At 45.0% G+C, this 16,560-nt stretch overlaps 1 protein-coding gene across 1 annotated transcript; it reads left to right on the forward strand.

Moving 5' to 3' along the window:
• The first annotated feature begins 177 nt into the window (after positions 1–177).
• Positions 178–13,397, forward strand: LOC122725311 (T-box transcription factor TBX21-like). Its single transcript, XM_043962353.1, has 6 exons — positions 178–758; positions 6,126–6,280; positions 6,731–6,852; positions 10,427–10,585; positions 11,789–11,850; positions 12,125–13,397. Exons 1-6 carry the CDS (start codon positions 178–180, stop codon positions 12,771–12,773), a joined length of 1,728 nt encoding a protein of 575 aa, XP_043818288.1. The 3' UTR covers positions 12,774–13,397.
• Positions 13,398–16,560: the final 3,163 nt, after the last annotated feature.

Here is a 16,560-nt window from a genome sequence, read left to right on the forward strand (position 1 = left end):
AGGAGAAACCAATCCGACCTTCTCTCCCCATCAACGCATGGGAAGGGGGTCCGCTCCGACCGTCGACCCGTCATCTAAGGCTACAGCAACTGGAAAGCGGGCGTCTTGACAAACGGAGCGGCAGCGGGAAGCTGCCAGGGCTCTCCCACTCCCCCTGCTGCCCACCCCCGACCCCGGATGGGCGTCCAAAAGACCCGTTCTGAAGCCATGCTGATGGGCACCGACCCTGCCATGCCTGGGGACGAAGACGGCCGAGTTGGGGTGAGCGAGGTGCAGGGCCGCTACTTCTACCAACCCGAGCCTCGGGCCCCTCTGGACGCTGGAGTAGCTGACCGCGACTGCAGAGGCAGCTGCGACGGGGCAATGGGCGTCCCCTATCCGGGAGCTGCTATGGTGCCTGTGGGCGTACAGCCAGCTCCCAGCCCGGGCCGCTTCCTCTCCCCTTACTCTTTCCCCGCCCGTCCCCAGCCCCAGCCCGCGGGCTATGCAGGAAGCCCGGAGCCCTATACGCTCACCTCGGGTGGCGAGAGCTTCCAGCCCATAGACAGCTACTCCGGCGCTGCTGGAGCTGTAGGTGGGATGTATCCCCGGAGCAACCAGTTCTTCCCCAGCCCTGAGGCGAATCTGGGCATCCGGGCCAGGGACCCCTGCAGTGGGACCGCTTTCTCCGGGAAATTGAAAGTGGTCCTCGGCAACCATTCCCTGTGGCTCAAGTTTTATAGGCAGCAGACCGAAATGATCATTACCAAGCAGGGCCGGTAAGTGAGCGGCTGTGGGGCCGGACGCCTGGGTCCTCCAGGAGTTTGGGAACCACGGCCGCATCTCCCTTTCTCAAGCGCCGTTCAAGTGCACTAGGATCAGTCTCTTTTTAGCGCTCGCTGTTTGGGGGAGTGTGAGGGTTCCTTAGAGAGGAGGCCTCTCAGTGGTTTGAGATCCCTGCCTGCTCCCTCCCCTCCCTCCCCTAGCATCCCCCCCGAGTCCCCAAAGAGTCTGTGTCACTGAAGGGGAATGAGGGCTCAGAAAGCAGAGTGCTCCATGGGAATCGCAGGGGTGAAGTCTGACACAGAGGTGGGGATATTCTTTGCCTCTCTCCCCATTTCGGTATTGAGGGTTTTCTGGGGTGGAAGATATGAGGAACTGAGGCTCAGAGAAATTGCGAATGTGCCTACTTGTGACCAAAATGCGGGCCGAGTAGACGTGATGAGGGTTGGGGGAGTGATTTTGGAAGGCAGACTGGGTACAGGGGTGCTTGGACCCTTTCCTTGTCGCTCTTCCCTCCCTCTGTCCTTCAGTGGCTCCTGTGCAGAAGCCAGTTTCGATGAGGGCCTGGATTTGGTAACAGATGCCCTCTCCAAGTTTCCTTTCCGGTCTTGCTTTGAGATCATATGTCTGTGTATCTTTGTGAGTGTTGATGGGGGGAGGGGGCAGAGATAATGGGAAGGGGTAGTGATGTCCTTCAACCCTAAGGGGTAAGGGCAAGGAGTTGAAGTGGACCCAAAAATCACGAGGCTCTGAGGTTCATCTTACCCTTCCCTTGGGTTTAAGCTGTTGAAATGGTATTCATATCCCTTTTTTTCTCTTCCCCCCTCCCCCACCTTGAAGAAAACTGGGGAGTGAGTGGACTCTGCCTGTTGAGGGGTCGGGGGAGTGGAGTAGCATTTGGGGCAGAGGATGCTGCTTCCGGGCTAAAGGCCTCTAGTGTGTGGGGAAGAAAGAGAAACTTGTAACCTGTTGATGATTGTTTAGTAAGCAATTGTTTATCATGATTTTGTGTCAGTTGCTGTTTCAACCAATGCGCAGGTGCTAATTGGGCTTTTTTCCCTTTGGGAAACTAGAATTCCTATTAGATGTAATGAAATACATTCAATTGTTTATTAATCTCCAGTTAGATTCCTTACCTTTCATTGGGCATTAAGCTGACTCCACTGGGGCCTTTGAGGGTAGGGTGGGGCATGGTTTGAAAAATCTAAATGTCTTTCCCTTCTTCTAAAACTGACATGACCTTGGGCAAGTTGGAAACACTGTGCTAACTGATTGGGGGATGGATACAAATAGAAAATACCAGTTTAGTAGCTGATCAAAGGGAGTTTACATTCTGATTCTGACCAAATCCTAGAGAGGGGTTGGGAGGTAGCTATAAAAATTTTGGAGTCGGGGGCTTCTGGGTTTGAGTTCTTGCCCTGTTTCTATGTCCTCCTATCTTTGGCAAATTATCTAGGCCTCAGTTTTCTCATCGTAAAGAGGTTGGAACAGAATTCTGAATTCCCTTCCAGTACTAAATCTATGATCTAGGCCAATCCCTTCATTTCATAGATGAGGAAACTCAGGTTCAGATGGATGACATGACCTGCTCACTTGGGGGAAGAAAATATGATACAGTTGAAGGATTTGGCCAGATTGTGATGGTTTTGGGCACTAGAAAGTCACTTGCCTCAGTTTCCTCACCTATAAAAATAGCCTTCTCTTCTAAGGTTGTCTTCCACCTGCTCTTTATATATCCTGTTTGTATCTAATTATTTACCAACTTTTTCCTCCATTAAAATCTAAGTGCCTTGAGGATAAGGACTATTTTGGCCTTTGTCTTCATCCTTTGGGAGCGTACTAAATGCCTGTTGGTTGACTGACATAATGGAGATGATGCCATATAGTCCTAGTGAGGAAAGAGACATAAACTGTAAAGTACATAATAAACCTGGATGATTGGTCAATGGCAGAGCCTAGGGCAGAGCCAGATCTTTTCCTGTCATATCTTTTAAAAGGCTGAGTCCAATGACTCAGGGGTTTCCACATTTGTTTATCGGCATTCCATGACACTCTCATTCCTATCATTCTATCTCTGCCAACCGTTTGGCACAGAGTTCTCCAAAGCTATCAGCCAACATGGCATCTCAGCACCTCCTTTCTTATTTTTAAAAGTTTCTTCCACCATGAAGTAAAAGACCCTACCCTCTTATCCCTTCATTCAGTGGTGATTCACCCATTTCCAGGTCCTTCTGATCTTGACCACGTCCCTGCCCCATATCTCAGTCTGGCTGGCCAGCACGGCTCTTCATCCATGGGTGGGGAGGGCATTTGAGCATCGGAAGGAGGGCAGCTCTGATGACAGCTACACCCTCCTCTCTTAGGAAGTGGAGAAGATCATGGTTTTTCCACTAACTAGACATGACCTTGGGCAAGTAATTCGCCCACCTTTTGAATACTCTTTGTCTGAGAAATGAGAGGACTAAACTAAATGATTTCTAAAGTCCTGCCTACTGCCAACATTCTATAGTCCTCTGGATAGTTTAGGTTTCTTTTGGATGAAAATGTTTGTTGAACTGAATTTAGAGCATTCTTTTGTTTTATGGTTAATGATGACTTTGTAGATATTTATATGTACATGTCTGAAGTGTTCATCCCTTCAGCACAATGGCACATTTCTGTTTTTATGGAAAAAACATAGATATAGATTAAATTTGCACCTCTGCCACATTGCCTATATAACTTTGGCCGTCTCTCTCTGTCTCTGTCTCTCTCTGTCTCTCTGTCTCTCTCTTTCTCTGCCTTCTATTCCTCATCTGCAAAGGAGAGGATTGAATTGTATGATCATTTCTAAGGTCCTTCTTAGCCCTGAAATCCAATCCCCCCCCCCCATCAATCAAGGATTGATATGGAGTAGAGAAGAGAAGAAATTGTGGTTGATAGTGCTGCTGAAAAAGGCAGAAAATCACCAGAGAGGCCTTACTACCTCTGTTTCTAAAAGAAAAACTGTATAGTGGAGAAGGTTGGGGTATATTCAAGGCTGCTAGCTACAACCTGCCAAGCCATAACAATGGCTATAATTGGTGACAACGGTGGCATAAATCCATTTGTCTTAGGGTGTGTGTGTGTGAAACAAAGAGACATCAACATTTGATGAGCCACACAACCTTGTAGTCCTGGGTGATTCCCCCACTATCCTCTGACAACCACTCCCATCCTCCCAATAGATCCACACAAGGAGAGAGCCTGAGCAGACTCATTGGGCCCCATTTTCCTGTAGGCTGATATTTGTGACCATCTTTCAGTGTCTTGCATTGACCGGTAACTATTTATCTAAGTATTGGTTGAGGAAGAGTATTGATGGGAGGAAAACTTTCCATACCTCAAGCTTCTAAACTTTGGTGGGTTCAGTTACTTAGAGCTGTAAGGTTATCTCTTTGAGACCATCTAGTAAACTTTCTTTTGCAAAAGATGAGGAAATCGTGGCTGAAAGGAATGGAAGGAAAATGGCAGAAGTTGTATGGGAGAATTTCATCCCCCCTTTGTGGGGTCAAAGCCTGATATCCCTATGGCTGACCCCTGTTGCTTCTTTCTTGCTCAGTAAGTGTTTGTTCAATAACAACCAGGACAGCAATTAAAGCCTATTTATGGGTCTCCGATGGCGATGGTTCCGGGGAATGCAGAATAAAAAACAGACTTTTCTTATTGTCCATTCCATTCTCATCTTTCCCTATTCCTCGCAGGTCATTTTAAAATGTTTCTCTTGGAGATGGAGAAATACTCACCACTCTCTTTTTGGAACTGAGGTTCATTTGGGAAACTGTTAACTGAAGGTTGAGAGACTGAGCAAATGATCTGTCTCTCAGCAGGGAGTTGGTGACAGAAATGGAATTGAAACCTTTCTCATACCCTCCCTCCATTGATCCACACAGGTACAACCCCTGAATGGGTAAATTCTCTTAGCCTCTAACATCTGGGCTCCAGCAGGCATCTCCGGACCCTTGTCCCTTTGGAATCTGCATTCCCGATTCCTATCAAATCCCTTCCCTAACTGTTCCTCATCCTCTGTGCCTCTTAGGGTTTGGGGGTGTTGGACAGGGAGGACCCCTGGATCAGGCTTTCATAGATCAGAGACCAGATCAGCAGACCCAGGGCTCCAGATCTCCTTCACCTAGACAAGGAGATCCTTAACCTAAGAGCCTGGTGAATGGGGAACAAGAAGGGAGGAAAATGAAAGGGATTTTAAGCCTGGTGGGGTAAGTGTTTCCAGCTTATGGGAGAGGGAGAAATATTTTGTGTGGAAAATATTTCAACTACAGGGAAGAATGATTAAAAAAAATATGTTCTGATGACTCTATAGCGTGTGATTGACTTGAAAGGAAGAGACTGTCACAGTTTCTGTGCCAATGTTGGGAGTCAGTGGGTTAACGTTCTCCCCAGCACAGTAGGGGTTAATAGAATACAATTTCTCACTTGCTGCCTACTCTACCTCTCCTTGTTGAAAGACGCCCAGTGCTTCTCCTTGGTCCTCGAGCTCAACACCAAGGCCAGGCTTAGAGGGTGGGGGTGGAAGGGGTTCTGCCTAATGGAGCCTTTGAAACCAGGGGCAGGCGGAAAAGAAGCTTCCTGCACTTGCCCAACTCATCTTTAGTTTCTCTTTTGCAGTGTGTGTGTGTGTGTGTGTGTGTGTGTGTGTGTGTGTGTGTGTGTGTGTGTGTGTGTGTAGGGGGGGGGGGAGATAGGACCAACACATGCGCCAGAGTCCAGCCCCTTTTCTCGAAGTTCCAGTAGTATATGGAAATGAAGGGGAATGGCTAGTGTTGGTGGGGTGGGAGATGAGTAACATATTGTGATGAGCATGTCCTTAGAGTTACCTTCCTCTTGGACGTGAAGGAGGCTGCTGGCAAAGTGTCTTCATGACCCCCCCCATCTTTTGGGAAAGCCCCCCTTGCCTATTGAGGTGATTAGAATGGATGACTGAGCTGTCAGTGAGAGATGCGTGGTACCCCTTGGAAGTTGGTGAGACAGCACGTAGGTTTTAAGCTTCCCCTCCTCTCCCTCAAGAATAAATGAAATATGGACATATCTTTGTTTCCCCATCACTTTCACAATTCCTAGCACACAAGAAGTACTTAATAAAAGGTTTGATTTTTTTGCTTGATGGAAAAAATTCGCCCATGTCAAAATGGAAATTTAACACTTCTATCATGGGAAGATCAATCCATCAATCAAACATTAAGTTCTGTGTGCCCACGTGTTTAGCGCTAGAGAAATAAAGAACAATTTTAAATACGCTATACCTAGGGCAGAGCTCTGTCCAGCCCCAAGTACTCTGGAAGCCTGGAGGAGTGTGAGCTGAGCAACAAAGTTCTCTTTTTTCACAGGCGGATGTTCCCTTTCCTGGCTTACACGATCCATGGGATGGATCCTGTTGCCCATTACCGAGTGTTTGTGGAAGTGGTGCTGGTTGATCAACACCACTGGCGTTATCAGAATGGCAAATGGGTTCAATGTGGAAAGGCGGAGAACAACATGCCAGGTAGGGAGGGATTCACTGGGGGACTGGGGTAGATCAACCGCGGGGGGCGGTGGGGGGGGGCGGTGGGGGGGAATGTTTTTCCCTGTCCCTAAGGTTGGGGCGCCCTCTGGTGGCAGCAAATCTAATTAACGCTTTTTGCCTCCCCTGTCCAATCCATTATTCCTCCTTCTGCGTCCCTTCTTCCCAGTCCTCCTCCCTTCCCACTAACCTTTTCCATCCATTTCACTATTCTCTTCCTCTCTTCTTTCTTTGTCCAAGCTGGGGACCTTGCTCTTCCTAGGTCTGTCTATACTTTTATCCGAATGCCAAATGATCTTGTTGCCCAGGCTCATATAAACCAGACACCTACTTCTACCCCTGCATACCTTAATATACCTCTTTAGTGTCAGGAATTGTCAAGATCTTTCCCATAAATAGTATATAACACCAATAGAGTTACTCTTTCTACAGGGAATAGGCTATATATCCACCCAGACTCACCCAACACAGGGGCCCACTGGATGCGGCAAGAAATATCATTTGGAAAACTCAAGTTGACTAACAACAAGGGAGCCTCCAATAATGTGACCCAGGTAAGATCCTCATTATCTTCACCCCTCAACTCTTCCCAAGTCCATGAGGACAAAACAAGAGGAAAGGAGATTGATGCTAGATGACTTCTGGTGGTGGAAGAACAGGGAGTGAGATATTAGAACAGGTTGCCAAGTAAGCATGAAGTTTCTTAATTTCTTGTTTTAAAAACTAAATTTTATTTTTAAAAATTAACTTTGAAAGAACTAGAATTTAACAATACCTTGAAGGAAAGAGCTGCATTAGTTGATAATGGTGCATTTTTTTACCCATAAAGCAAAGAAAAGGGCAACTAGGTGGTACAGTGGATAAAGCACCTGCCCTGGATTCAGGAGGACTTGAGTTCAAATCTGGCCTCAGACACTTGACGCTTACTAGCTGTATGACCCTGGGCAAGTCACTTAACCCTCATTTCCCTGGGAAAAAAGAAGGAAAGCATAAAGCAAAGAAAACAGAAATAGGATGATTTTTTCAAAAAGTTCAAAGTAAGGGGGGCAGCTAGGTGGCACAGTGTATAAAGCACCAGCCCCGGATTCAGGAGGACCTGAGTTCAAATCCAGCCTCAGACACTTGACACTTACTAGCTGTGTGACCCTGGGCAAGTCCCTCAGTGCCCTACAGAAAAAAAAAAAGAAAAGAAAAAAATTTTTCAAAGTAAAATTACAATATTTGTGTGTCAACTGATGTGCCTGGTCTGAGTATTTGTCCTTCCCACCACCCTACCTCCCCTATAAAAAGGGTTTTTTTTTAGTTTTCAATATTTGTTTTTATAAGTTTTCTAGTTCCAAATTTTTCTCATGCCGTTCCTTCCCTCCCCACTTCCCAAGACAGCAAGCAATCTGATATAGGTTATATATGTTTAATCACATTGAACATATTTCTGTATTAGTCATGTTGTGAAAGAAGAATCAGAACAAAAGGGAAAAAACTCAAAAAACAAAAAAAGTAGAAACAGTATGATTTAATCTGCATCTAGATTCCACCATTCTTTTTTTCTGGATGTGGAAAACATTTTCCATCATGAGTCCTTTGGAAATATCTTGGATCATTGTATTGGTGAGAAGAGTTAAGTCTATCACAGTTGATCATCACACAGTGTTGTTGATACTATGTACAATGTTCTCCTGGTTTTGCTCATTTCATTCAGCATAAGTCTTTCCAGGTTTTTCTGAAATCTGCCTGCTCATCTTTTTTTTTTTGGTGGGGCAATGAGGGTTAAATGACTTGCCCAGGATCAAACAGCTAGTAAGTGTCAAGTGTCTGAGGCCGGATTTGACCTCCGGTCCTCCTGAGTCCAGGGCCAGTGCTTTATCCACTATGCCACCTAGCTGCCCTTACTTTTCTCTTCTTAACATGATTGGCATGCATTGGTTATTAGAAATTTTAAATGTCATGGTATGGAGATATGTGTGGCACTCTAGACACTCAAGTTATAACTGTTGTTGTTGAGTCATTTCACTCACATCTGACTCTCCATGACCCCATTTGGGTTTGGGGTTTTTTGCACAGATACTGGAGTGGTTTGCCATTTTCTTCTCCAGCTTGTTTTATAGATGAGGAAACTGGGGTCAACAGTTTTAAGTGACTTGCCCAGGGTCTCACAAGATAGTAAGTGTCTGAGACTGGATTTGATCTCAAGTCCTCTTGACTCTGGGGTTGGTACTCTATCTGTTATGCTACCTCATGGCCCCCAAGTTATAACTACATCACTGCTATTTGGAGTGCACCAAGCAGCACAGTTAAAGTGACAAGAGTCCACATACAGTCTCAGTTGTAATTTCTCAACTTTGAAGCACAAAACAATTATAGACAAAATTGAAATGAATGAGATTCCATTCTAGTAAAATTATTTATGGACACTGCAATTTGAATTCCATATAATTTTCATGTGTCATGGAATATTTTCCTTTTGATTAAAAAAAACATTTAAAGATGTAAAACCTATTTTTAGCTCACAGGCCACTCCCCTCTCCCCCCAAAAACCCAAAAAGGCAGCAGGCTGGATTTTTTCCATAGGCCAGAGTTTGCATTCATTTCTTTTCTAATTCTTTCCTCTATTGTTCTCATTTATGTATAATGAAATTTTAAACCCATTTAAAACAAACTCTTACATACAGAATTTCCTCTAGGAGTTCTAGTTGATTTGGTGCGCAAACTGCATTTTTCTTTGAGGCTTTGCTTCTTCTGAGTTCATGTCTTGGGCATCTTTAACATCATGATGGCTCCTTATCCTTTTTTTTTTTTTTTTTGGTGGGGCAATGGGAGTTAAGGGACTTGCCCAGGGTCACACAGTTAGTAAGTATCAAGTGTCTGAGTCTGGATTTGAACTCAGGTACTCCTGAATCCAGGGCCGGTGCTTTATCTACTGCACCACCTAGCTGCCCTTCCTTATCCTTTTTGCTTAATTATTCTTCCAGTGATCTGCTCTGGACAATCTAAGATTGCTCACCCAGCTGGGATTTTTTATTTTATTTTTGCGAGGCAATAAGGTTTAAGTGACTTGCCCAGTGTCACACATCTAGTAAGTGTCAAGTGTCTGAGGCCAGATTTGAACTCAGATCTTCCTGAATCCAGGGCCTGAATCCAGTTTTATCCACTGTGCCACCTAGCTGCCCCCCCCCCTGATTTCTTTTGATGCTGAACCCTGCTTTCTTTGGGGGAAAGGAGGAAAACTGAGTCCATGATCTCCTCTGGGGAACCCAATGGTGGGGGTTCTTAGTGCTGAGTCCAGATTCCTTGCCCTTCCAGGAGATCCCTTGCTTTTGGCCTGGACCCAGGGCTGAGTCTGAAATTATCTCTGAGAGACCCTGCCCCACTGGGTGGGGCTTGTGGCCTCCAGCTGTTAGCCTGGTTCTGGGCCTAGGGTTGAGTCCTTAATGAGTTTTGGGAGTCCTCAGACTTCAGGCCTAGCTCAGTGCTCTGGCCTCTGAGTCTATTCTCTAAGCCCCAGCTGTTGGCCTAGGCTAAGGGTTGAGTACATGATTTGCTCTGGGATGCCTAGATCAGAACTCTGGGCACTGAGTCTTGGATCTCGGTTCAAGTCCCACTTTTCTCATAGTTCTTACTCTGGTTACTTGCCCAAAAGTTGAATTTGTGATTTGGGGCTATAAAGAAGGCCTATTATAGTTTCTCATTCAATTTCTCATTCCCTGCCGGGTCTGGTTTTTTTCATTGTTGGAGTAATTGTGGGGAGAACTGGGAACTTCTTTGCTAGTCTAAGGAAGGGTCCTCTTATTTTCTTTTTGTTTTGTTTTTGTTTTTTTGGGTTTTTTTTTAAGTGAGGCAATTGGGGTTAAGTGACTTGCCCAGGGTCACACAGCTAGTAAGTGTTAAGTGTCTGAGGCCAGATTTGAACTCAGGTCCTCCTGACTCCAGGGCTGGTGCTCTATCCACTGCACCACCTAGCTGCCCTGGTCCTCTTATTTTCAATGGAGCTTGGAGAAAAGAGATCTCAGATGACAGAAGGTCTTTTTTCACCTTCCCAGTCATTACTGGTAGCCAGATAGGTAGGGAGGGGTGGGGGGTGGGGGAGAAGGTCTACCCTTCTTGCCTTACTTCTTGTGACTTCCATTATAGATGATAGTATTGCAGTCCCTCCATAAATACCAGCCAAGGCTTCACATCGAAGAGGTGAGAGATGGAGACCATGAGACACCAGGTCCCTCCTCCTTGACCCACATCTTTACCTTCCCAGAAACAGAGTTCATTGCTGTGACTGCATATCAGAACTCTGAGGTAAGGGACAAGCTACTGGAACATCAAAACTGAACCCTAGGAGGAGAGAGGGAGGGAATCGGTCAGTCAATCATTTACAAAGTACAGATGGTGTCCTGGGCCCTAGGGTTATAGACACAAAAGTGAGACAATTCCAGCCTTGAAGAAGCCTACATTCTAAAGGGGAAGACAAAACAGGAAGGGAAGTTTTGATCAAGGAATGTTTTGTTCCAGGTGAGGGGTTCCTAACTTTTTTTTTGTCTCACGGACCCCCTTGTCCATCTGGTGAAGCCTATGATTTGTTTTTTTTTCTTTTTTTTTTTCTTTTTTTTTTTTTTTTGTGGGACAATGAGGTTAAGTGACTTGGCCAGGGTTACACAACTAGCAAGTGTCAAGTGTCTGAAGCTGGATTTGAACTCAGGTGCTCCTGAATCCAGGGCCGGTGCTTTATCCACTGCACCACCTAGCTGCCCCCTTGTTGTTGTTTTTTTTTTTTTTCATTAAATTGAAGTTGTAATTTTTTTCCCCAACTGAGTTCAAGGACCCCTTGAAATCCAGATAAAGAACTTCTGGTCTAGGCAGTCACAGCTACTGTGAATGAAGAATTTACAGGACAATAGATTGTCATGTTCTTTCTAGTAAAAATGGCTGGATTGGGGGGGGGACCCAGGGAGAGGTGATAAGGAATATTATAGACTTTGCCTTGTAGTAGGGCATGTGACGAGGTTCCAGAGTGGGTAATTGGTGAGTAATAGGCACTGGTAGATAACTGGACTGAATAGTGAAGCATGATCTGAGACTGCTTAGATGACGTGGCTCCAAGTCGTTTTAAAATTTATCCTAAAATCCAAACAGCTCCAAAAAAAAAAAAAAATCCAAACAGCTCAGTTCCCAGGGAGGAGGCCCAAAGCCAATCTGATTAACTCCCTAGGGATAGGGGAAATTACTTTTGAAGTAATGATGTTCTCGGTGGGGAGCAAAGGGGAAGAATTATTAAGGAAGATGCTAAGATGCTCCATCTACCCTTGTAGATAATCTGGAACAGTTAAAATATTCCTCCTCACACTTCCCCTTCCCCATTTTATAGATGAAGAAACTGAGGTGGTTTTCCCAATGTCACCCAGTGCCAAGATGGTCAGATATCTTGTTTTTCCAGAGGGTAGCTCTAAGTTTCCAAAGGGGAGAATGCCCGGCACTCACTCGTTTCATTTCCTTTATCTCTAGATCACACAGCTAAAAATCGACAATAATCCTTTTGCCAAAGGCTTTAGAGAAAGCTTGGATACGTAAGTGCTGGTGGGGTTCGTCAGCCCCTTTTTTTTTGTCTCCCCTTCTTTGTCCACCAGGCCCCAAGTATTCTAGGTGTGCTCACTCATTACTCTCCTCTCTTTTCCCTTATCCTAAGATTCTGTGTGCTGGGGCTGGTGATAGAGAAGGGGAAAACTGGTTAGATAAGAAGCAAGTCTGGGACTCTGAACTGGGGGATGAAGGAGGTAGAATTCTGGGCAGCTCTATGTCCTTTAATCACATCCTTTCCCCTTCCCTTCTTTTCTCCCCAAGGTTCCTTACAGCTGTGGATGCCAGTGCTACCACTTCCCCTGAACCAGTTTCTGGCTACCCTTTACTGGCTAGGAGTCGATACTTACCAAACCAGTATTCATCACCCAATCCCTTTTACCCTGAGCCACATCACGGACAACCCAAGGATGGAGTACCCCTTTCTTCCTGGCTCTTTACACAGGCCCCCCAGCCACCATTGGACTATGCCTATGACCCTTCATATAGTAGCAGTAAGATTCTCCCCTTGGGCATGAATGGCATGAAGCCTGGACTTCTGCCCTCCACTTCTCCACCCACCATGCCTTACTACCCCAGCCAAGATGCTCTGGTCCCTCTAGGAGACTGGTCAACTTCCCCTTCATATAACCCCAAAGTCAACAATGGGGGCTGGTTCCGATCCATGCCCCCAATGCCCATTGACCCCGTTATTGGGGTCCACGAAGAGAAGAGGCCTGAGGAGGAAATCTGGACTGACACCCCCAAGTCAGATTCTAATGACTCAGGACTGGGTGAAGGAGACTCTAAGAGGAGACGTGTGTCTCCTTATGATTCGGGCAGGGATGACTCTTCACCTGGCCAGGGCCCCACTGGGGATTCTCCTTTTAAGAAAGAGCAGCCACTTGGAGACCAAGTATATTTTTTTAACTGAGAAGAGGAGCAGTGCCTTTGGCTCTTGATGGAACAGGAGGTGAGGACGTGCTTCAGGCCCAGAAAAATAGACATGCTGTTGGATGTTCACATTGAAGCTGACCCCACCTCTTCTTGATGGCGTCTCCCCAAAGCAGAAGGCCAGCTTGGGAGAATGCCCAAGACAGGACCTAGAAGTCTGTTTTCCCTTCATCCTCATGTCTGCTCCCCAAAAGTCAATAGAAGGAATGGTATCTGTGCCCTTCATATTCCTCCCTGACCAGTCATCTTTCCCTGGTGCTGCCTCCAAGTGTTTACTGGAGAACATGAAGGAAGCATTCTTCTCATTTTCGATATCTTTGTGTGTGGGTGCTGAGGGGAGGGGGAAAGAGGGGAAATAGACTGTCTCTTATTCCTTATGGTGCCTAGCTCATTTTTTACTTAACTTTTTTTTTTTTAAAACCACCTTCATCCTTTTGAAAAAAGGATGTGAGCAGCTGGTCAGACTTAGGGAGAGATTCCCAGTGTCCTTAAATAAGGTCTGGGTGTCTTCCTTCCTAGGGAGATGGGCATCCTGGAATAGTTGGAATTGAAGGTGAGGGTGGAGGCAATATTGGCTTCACATTTAGATTTTAGAAAAATACGTGGTGGTTTTTTTAGATTCTATTTATTGTCTGTGATATAGAATGCCAATATCTTTGGTTTGTTTCTTTTAAATAAACTTGGAAAATGCTGCCTGTCTCAGTGTGAAGGACATTGAGGGTGAGGTGGGTGAAGGGTACTATTCACCCAATTTAGTCAATGCTTTTCCCATGAGGGAAGCAGGGATAGGTCTGATTTCCCAGCCTCCTCCCAGTTTGTTCTCTCTCTCTCTCTCTCTCTCTCTCTCTCTCTCTCTCTCTCTCTCTCAAACTCCCTCTCTCTCCATCTCCCTTTCAATCTCTCTCTCTCTCTCATTCCTTAGGGAGCCTTGCAAACTGTCTCATTTCTGAAAAGGGACAGAGAACTGGGCTAACTGTGTACTCTCTTTCTTGATACATTGTTTAGTTGCTTGAGTATGTGGGAGACAAGGCTAATATAAATTAGAAGCAACATGAGTGCTGGAAGGAAGGATACCCCTGAACTTTCCTCCCATCCTGTCCAGGACTTCAAGGTGCAGGAGGTAGGAGGGTCATGGTGTAAAACTATTCAGCACATGTTCTCTAAAACTAGAGTGAGGCTTCCAGATCACATGATAAACTAGATGGAAGACTAGTTATATTCTTCGATTTTTACAACTTCTCTAAGATGGGAATTATGCATGAGATAAAGCCATTTTGGTTCTGTTCATGGTCTAGGGTCCCAAGAACTCAAATAAGGTAAAATCATGATTACCACAGTGAAGGCTACTCCTTGACCCTTAGTGCTCACCTAGCATTCCCTTTTTGCACTGCCCATCATTCAGGCAGGGCTATGCAAACTAACCAAAGGGCTTCCATCTCCTTCTAATGCTAAAGTCTGTTCTGGCTAGGATGGCAATGTAGCCCCATTCTATGCCATCACAGAGCTCAGCCAGAGAACTGAGTAACAGAGGGAAGTGGGGCAAGACATGTAGATGACTGAATGGTACTTCCTTAAGTCTGAGGGGAAAAGTACAGAATCAAGTATGGGCAAGTTCTACTGGCCTAAAAGTCACTTGAGACAGAAACTGAGGATAATGAAATGTGAATTGCCCAGTGAGGGAGGAGGCTGAGACTGCTTTGAGATTCAGCCCCAGGGAAATCATCATCAAAAAAGAAAGCACTCACACTGTGAGCCATTGGAGAAAACTAGAGAAAAAGACTAATAACCAAAAATCTTAAAAGGAAGATAACTCAGTTAAAGAGCTTGAACATAAGCAGATAAACCAATAAGGAAGATATTAGAAACAGAAGGAAATATGACCTCTAGATGAGCTAGAAGAGTCCAGACTTCTATGAATAAATATCATGAAAATGAGTCAACACCTGATAAGGCAGAGGATCTTGTGGATTCCCACCAAAGCATGGAATCACAGCAGGATGTTATTGGATGGGGGCAGCTAGGTGGCGAAGTGGATAAAGGACCAGTCCTGGATTCAGGAGGACCTGAGTTCAAATCTGGCCTCAGACACTTGACACTTACTAGCTGTGTGACCCTGGGCAAGTCACTTAACCCTCATTGCCCTGCAAAAACAATACATACACACACACACACACACACACACACACATATATTATTGGATAGTTTACAAGTGAAAGGAAAAGTGTGAATGAAAGAACTTATGGCCTAGAAATCAGAAATAATTGGCAGAATGGAAAAACCTAAATCCAGGCTGGTGAGTCTCTCTAGGGAAACAAAAGAGAAAATAATTGATTGAGGATGCAAACACACAGAAGTAAAGGACAATCTGGAAAAAGAAAAGCAAAAAGTAAGAACATTAAAAGAAAGTGTGATCAACATGATCTCCATAGAAGATAAATCTATTGGTCTCAAAGATGGGATGCATAGAAACAACTAGAAGATTGTAGTCCTCCCAGAGGAAACAAGTAAAAAAAACACACAAAAAACCCTGAATGCCATAATGCAAGAAACAACAAAAAAGGTGTGCTAAAATGCCAGAGTAGCAGGAAGAAGTAAATAACAGCTTCCTTTCTTCCTCCACAAAAAACCAAACAAACAAAAAACCCTCCAAATATCTAAAAAGTACATGAGACTGACTCCTGAGGGGAAATTCAGGGAAAAACCCACAGTGAGTCATTTTTCTAGTTTAGGTCTATATAGGGAGACAAAGAGAAAGGTCTGTGGACCTCGGGGATGGGATCAGTTAGGAGTCCACTACTCAGAGCATTTTAGTGCGTGGAGAAGCTGTTAATCAGGGAAAGAAGTCCCTGGCCCATACTGATTCACCCCAATCTCATTCAAGGTGTGGGAACAGGTGCCAACTGGTAGTTTTGTTGGTCACTATCCAGTTCAGGATAAACTGAGGGAGGGATCTGTATCCAGGAAAGGTATTACAAGGCAAGGAATGGTCAAAGAGGATCAAGTTCATAAGCAAGTATCAACTGTGTGTCTTGGACTGCAGGAGCAGAGCAAGCTTGTAAAGCCTGCAGAATAACAAAGTCAGGAATCCCAGTGGAAAGGGAAGCTTTCAGTTCTATCTCTTTGAACTAGAAGAGCTTCCCAGCTGGCTGACAGGGCCTGATTCTTATAGTATCAGTCTATTGTTACTCAAAAAGGTCAAGTTAGAAACTAACAGAGCTTGGGGGGGGGGGAAATGGAGATTGACAGTCAGAGCACTTTGGGAGCATCAGCAAATTGAAAGTTCCTAACTGAGCTGTTTCTGAGATCCTGGAATAACACAACACTTAAAACTCCAAGAAAACAGGAGGGCAAGTTCAAACCTGCAGAGCCTGGCCCTAACAAGTCTAAAGTCATGAAGTAAACTAGAATAAATGACAAGTGGGATGGTTTCAGAAAAAAGGGAAAGACTTACATGAACTGATACAAAGTGAAATGGGCAAAACCAGGAGACCATTGTACATAATAACAGCAATATTGTACGATGATCAACTGAATGACAGCTATTCTCAACAATGCAATCCAAGACAAATCTGAAGGACTTATGATGAAAAATGCTATTTGTCACCAGAAAAAGAACTGATGGAGTCTGAATACATACTGGTCTGTGTTTTCTATTACAACATGCCTAATACGGAAATATGTTTTGCATGACTATATATAATCTATATCAAATTGTTGCCTTCTCAATGAGGGGGAGGGGAAGGACAGAAGAAAAGAATTTGGAACTC

This window comes from Dromiciops gliroides, chromosome 4, assembly GCF_019393635.1.
Source record: "Dromiciops gliroides isolate mDroGli1 chromosome 4, mDroGli1.pri, whole genome shotgun sequence".
Classification (NCBI taxonomy): domain Eukaryota; kingdom Metazoa; phylum Chordata; class Mammalia; order Microbiotheria; family Microbiotheriidae; genus Dromiciops; species Dromiciops gliroides.